The sequence below is a fragment of the Numenius arquata genome, chromosome 2 (assembly GCF_964106895.1).
Source record: "Numenius arquata chromosome 2, bNumArq3.hap1.1, whole genome shotgun sequence".
NCBI lineage: Eukaryota > Metazoa > Chordata > Aves > Charadriiformes > Scolopacidae > Numenius > Numenius arquata.
The window spans coordinates 32,186,563-32,192,562 of NC_133577.1; the positions used below are offsets into that span (position 1 = coordinate 32,186,563).

General features: G+C 43.3%; 1 protein-coding gene across 2 annotated transcripts in view; it reads left to right on the top strand.

Annotated features, from left to right (window-relative positions):
- The window catches only part of RASGRP3 (RAS guanyl releasing protein 3), a 31,481-nt gene extending 25,706 nt beyond the window's left edge, over positions 1-5,775 (top strand). For both annotated transcript variants that reach the window (XM_074166251.1, XM_074166260.1), the window contains exons 13-16: positions 1,040-1,076; positions 3,544-3,669; positions 4,171-4,535; positions 5,034-5,775. In XM_074166251.1, coding sequence (XP_074022352.1) covers positions 1,040-1,076; positions 3,544-3,669; positions 4,171-4,535; positions 5,034-5,042 — 537 coding nt within the window. In that variant the 3' untranslated portion in view covers positions 5,043-5,775. The remainder of the gene's footprint in view (positions 1-1,039; positions 1,077-3,543; positions 3,670-4,170; positions 4,536-5,033) is intronic.
- Positions 5,776-6,000: the final 225 nt, after the last annotated feature.

Here is a 6,000-nt window from a genome sequence, read left to right on the forward strand (position 1 = left end):
TGTTTATTTTACTCTGTTTTGTATTCTGAGTGCTCTCCAACTCTTCCTTTTGAACATTTCTTTAATGACCATATTCATCTCACACTGTGCATGGATTCTTATAAATACAGTGAGGAGCCACGTGCAGTTTCAACTGCCTGGATGTGCTCACCCTCCCTGGTAATGTTTCAAGTGAGTTCACGATAAATAAACACTGGAGTCATCGATTTTTTTCCTTTAATGCTAGAGCTAGAAAAACTGCTTCTCACAGTGAAAATCCTTGGTTTTGTAAAGCCATAGCTGTAAATACAGCGCTTCTGAGTGTATAGACAACAATTTGCTAGGGAATTTTCCTCCTTCCAAGCAATCCTGCTCATGTTGCAGTGAAAGCAACATGAGCTTTCGCTGTGGAACTACACACAAAAGTGGGACTACACACACTGCCTCCTGGAAATTTAGCATTTGGTTGTTATGCAGGTCAACTAGGACAGCTTCTGAGAAGAGGCAAAGATGGAACTTAGTGGCTTTTCTAGCTGTTTCAGTCTTCAACCTTTTTTTAATGGTGTAAGTAAGTCAGGTGAACAATCAGATTGCTGTGGCTAGGTGTGCTGAGGACCAGTATGGGAACCAAGAACCTAATTTTTACCCTTAGTGGTGTTTTCTTCTGCTGTGTTTGAATGGCATGGGTCATTCATGTATCTGGAGAATAGATGTACACTGGAAAATCCCCTGAAGATAACATTAAGCAAGCCTAGTAGCAGAATGTCCCCTGCTGGTTTCAGTAAGCTTGATACATAGGCAATTTTTCACTCGTTCCTGGAAACAAATGTCATTGGTGTCTCTCCTTCTCTGGTAGTCCCTCTGTAAGTAGTAGAATTAAGGGGGAAGCCACACAAGTCTTATCACAATTAGAGAGGGAGGTCTGCCTAACAGGAAGGGTGTTAAGAGCAGTTGTATCCTGTTTGTGCTTTTGTAGCCATTGGTACTTCCTCATTGTGACCTTGTTTTCCTTCCAGCTTTCTTTTCTGATTCCTTGACATTCTTTTGTCTTTCTTTGCAGCTCTGGGGTATAATCAAACAAGGCTACAAATGCAAAGGTAAATAAATATTGCACGGATTTTTCAAGCTTTAGGTGGTGGGTTTTAGCACAAGAAGGTGTTTTTTTTTACTAGACTGACATCTACTCATCCAAATTTTGTTTATACACTTGGTACTGTCCATGAACAGTGACTGCTGGTACGCTATGAAGTCTCACTGCATTAGGGGACATAGCACCCAGTAGGAGCACACAGGTTCTGTGAGCTAAAGTTCCAAAGCAGCCACTGACTCCATGAGGCGTTACTTACAGCAAAGGCCTTGCATCTTGGAAAACCAAGTGTCCTCATCCTAACGTCAAGATATCGTGAAATATATCTCCTGAGACTTGGGGTCAGGAAAAGGTGTGCAGGCAATGCTGTCTGTCATGTACATCCGCATGCCCGTAGTGAAGTCTAACTGGCCTTGCAATGCAATAATGGCTCAGCTAGAAATAGAGAAATCTTTAATTCCTAGACTGCTCGGCAGATCTCATTGCAAGACCTTCTGCAGACATTCAATTTAAAAGAAAAATAAAATCCTAGGGCTCTTACAGCCCTCTCTGTTGTTTGCATAAAATGTTTAATTTCTTATGCAGTACTTGCACCATATTGAGCAGGTCAGACTTAGAATGACGTTGCAGTGGTCCTCATTGGCTTTTAATTCCTGGAGCTATTTATTTCTCAAGCAGTCCATCTCTGGCTGAAGGTCACTGTTGATTTTCACAGTTTTACTTGCATCTCAGTTATTCATATGGCAACATTCATGCTGGAGCTTCATAGTTGTATTTATATGTACTCTTTTCCCTTAGTCTTACACTGGCTCCCAGGGGAAGAGTGAAGATTTGGCAGGATTGGTTTTTTAGGATACACCATATTCCCATCTCCCTCTTCACCCATGAACATCTCTTCTTCAGGGGAAAATGTCCATGGCTAAACCAATGTATGTAATGCAGCTATTCCTGATTACCATCATCTGAACAGCTACAAAAGGGCTAGGTGCAGTCTCTGCTTTTACTGGTAGGATGAGGGAAGGAAGACAGGGTTTTGTCTCAGCAGCCCTATAAACTCAACTTGAGATCTGAAAGCTGAGCTCTGTCCCGCATCATTGCTTGTAACAGTGGCCCAGTGCAGAGAGAGCAAAAGTGGTTCTGTAGAGTCAAAATTATAAGCTATGAAGCATGAGAGTAAGAGAGCAGAACTGCTCACTCAGATCTTAAAGTGGTCAAGAAGTGTAATTAGCACCTGCCCTTTGTTGCAACAACTACCAGCTGCTCCATATACCAGCATCACTAGAGCGCTGCACCACTGTGGATGATTTCTGCCTTTGATCACAGACCTGTCATCTTCTGTTTTGAACCTCTAACACTGCGGTAGCAGGAGGAGGGAGGGACTTCATCTGTTCGGGTCTGCTGCTTACCCCACCACTGTGGATAATGAGATAAAGCTAGACTGTGTGGTCTACAAGTGATGAGAGAGGTTCCCCACTGCCAAGTGAGATCTTTATTGTATTTGGGTTGGGGGCGGTTACATTTAGGGCAGACAAAACCACAGCTGGGCAGGTACTTCTGTATTAGTCATATGAACAAGGCGATGGGAGAAACCAGAACTCTCAGACATCATGCTAGAGCTGCTGCTCCGAGCAGAACTGTTCTTTTAGTGGAGAGTTATAAACAATACTTTGGGAATGGCTCACCTAAAACGTTAGGTCATGGAGCAGCAACAGAGAAACAAGGGAGATGATTGAAATTTTCAAACAAGGACACGGGACACAGAGGAGAGAGACCCTGTGTTTAGACCACACATCCTCCACCCTTTGGCTCTTTCTTGCAGATAAGATGCATACTGCGGTCACACTTCAGAGAAATGTACCTAGCAATGAGTCTCTCTGCAGTGATGCAAAGCCCAGCAGAGGCTAGGGGTACAGGCACTCAGCCAGTTTCATCCTGGTGGATGATACACGTCCACAGAGCTTAGTCTGTGCTAATGTTGCTTGTTGAGCTACTTAGATGAGTTTTAACCTACAGTGGTCGACAGTGACCTCCAGCTGTCCTTCCAGAGGCTCAGAGTATGGACTCTTCAGTGTCTTCTGACCAAGTGTGTTTACTATAATGGGCCCTAGTAGGTCAAATAAATAAAAACAAAACCTTTTGTGGAGACTCATGCAGTGGAGCAGAGGCTTTCTGCATGGCATACAGAGGACCATACCAGTAATTCCAGGTCTCTTCCTTAAAACTAAGTTCTGATGAAAATGTCATCCCACTCTTCCCCTCTGCTGCCAGATTTCTATTAATGGCTGCCATGGAAATTACCCAATTTTTTGAAACGCTCTTCACACCAAATGATCCATTTCTGTAACTCCCTTTGCACCTTCTGTCAAAGTATTTGTTCCTTCAAAATCCCTCCTAGTATCTGCCTGCTACTAGCCCTGAGGGATTACTAGATACTTGTGGCTTTCCGTTTGGTGACTTGACAATTCCTTTCTTTACAGATTGCGGTGCCAACTGTCATAAGCAATGCAGAGACCTGCTTGTGCTGGCATGCAGGAAATTTTCCAGAGGAACCTCAGTAGGCAGCAACCATGGCTCTCTGCCTAGCAGTCCGTCTCTGCCTCCAGGTGAGAGCACTTTTGTTCCTATTTTAAACTATTTCTGGAATCCTCTCTACCAGCACTTGTCCTTGCTGCCATTTTTAATTTTTCCTTTGTATCAACACACAGAGCAGCACATGTACTTTCCACTGCACCATGGCTTGTGTTCACTGCTCGGATCACAACATCCCTTTCTGCAGTGATGGCCTTAGCCTCCTCCCTATCCCAGCTGAAAAGAAATAAAATTATAATTAGGGAAATAGTACTTCTCCTTATAAGCCACGTAGGAGCTGGGAGACATGGGGCACAATTTTAGCTCTGCCTTATCCCCTGAGCATGCATATCGAAGGAGAAGGAAATGTATGCATGCAAGGCCAGAATCAGTTTCCAAGCAGCATATGGCTATTGCTAATTGTACCACTGTTTCATATAGGGGGTTACCTCCCTCCCACCCCAGGCTTAAGTTATCTTTTTATACAGATCTTCAAGTAGAATATTTAAAATAAACAGTTCCACCCTCTCTTTCAGTCCAAGATGAAGTATTTGAATTTCCCAGTGTTGCTGCGGAACACCAGGACCTCGATGGCAGAGCTATCACTCTCGTCACTGGCTCTTCACGGAAAATTTCGGTGCGGCTGCAGAGGGCGACCACCAGCCAAGCAACACAGACAGAACCACTGTGGCATGAGCCGGGCTGGAACGATTCAGGTTCCCATACTTTCCCCAAAATGAAGTCCAAGTTCCATGGCAAAGCTGGGAAGAACAAAGGCTTTGCAAAATGGGAGAACGAAAAGCCCAGCGTGCAGACTGATATAGAGATAGAAGCCGAGGCCCCACAACACATACAGGATCACAATGGTATAGAAACCCTCCCAGAAACACAAGAATCTGAGGTGAGTTGCAGAAGAATCCAAGACAGTTAAAAATCTGCTAGAGGCTGAGGTCTCATAGTTATTTTATGAACTTCAGGATGTTTTTCAGTCAAATTTGCCATTGCTTCTTGCGAAAGTGTTACTTTCAGAAGAATGCCAAATCATCCATAGCTACCTATTTTCTACGCTGCAGTGCGCATTTACTGTGACACTGTAACTGGGAGTTCGGGTCTCAGTGTCAGTATGTGCTTTTAGGAGGCGGGCACTTTTCTTTTTGAAAAATCATTAAAGTAGCCTGGTGGATACCTGACCAAATTCTGTGCTGTTGTACCCTTAGAATGCGCAGTTCAGGGCTCTGTGTTAGCCTCACAAGAAGCAGCATTCTGATAAACATACAAGTCAGGGCTAGGGCAGAATATTGATCTGATTTCTGTTGCTGTCACCCGTAAACTTTCTTCTTCCAGAGCCTGACACATTTATTGACCGTCTTTGTAAGTGCCTGTTTTCTTTTGGTTACAGGATAGCTGATTGCTCACCCTGAAGCACAGAAAAATGAAGATGACAACTGTAACACAGTAACCGTTGATGGACTGTCACAGACCACATTTGGCCACGAGAAGTTTTCCCAAATCTCGTACTTTTAAATTCAACCATTGCCCTGTTTTCTTAGCTAAAAGGTGTTATAGAGTACTATTTATTTTCTCACGAGTAAGCCATATGGATGGACACTGCATGGACACAGCAGAACGGATCTCTGCACTCAGTGTTTTCTCTTGTATGACTTTTGTGGAAACTTCCTCTACGTGCCAGTGAGGATATATTTGGCCTCCTTTAAATATACTGCATCATTTCGCTGTGTCTGCCAGCAACAACAATGGTGAGGACAGAAGCCAAACATCTAAGTTTGTTCAATAATACTCCTTTTCCAGAGGCTTGTAATGATCTTTTAAGGAAAGAAGTAGGTGTGTATGTTGATTAAGTCTCAAACAAAAACCTTTCACAAAGTCCTCTATACTGAAATTCTTTGCACACCTGGGGTTTTGAATTTTGGCCATGTTTACATTGCTACAGTGAGTGTATTGGTGTTCAGCACATTAATACCTGTTCCCAGACTGGGGTTCCTTCAAACAGGCAGCAGATGGCTGAGACTGAAGGAATTCCAAGACACTATGCATATGTCTGGTTACACTGCAGTGGAGAGGGGTCCTCTCTGATAGCGCTGATTATGGTAAAATTAGGATGTAATAAACACCTTAGTTTTAAGTGTGTGTGTGTATGTATGTATACGTGATGCGTTTTTGTCTTGTTAGCAGGCTGCACATTAGTTAGCAGACTAAACATACTGAAAAGCAGCCTCCAAGTTAGCAGTTTGCTAATGTAGGATATAGCACCTGAATCTATAATGGCCTGAGAAGCAGGTTTGAAGTGGCATTTCTCAGAAGCATTAAGTTACATCTGGAAAAAGAGAGAAAAACAAAACAGCACA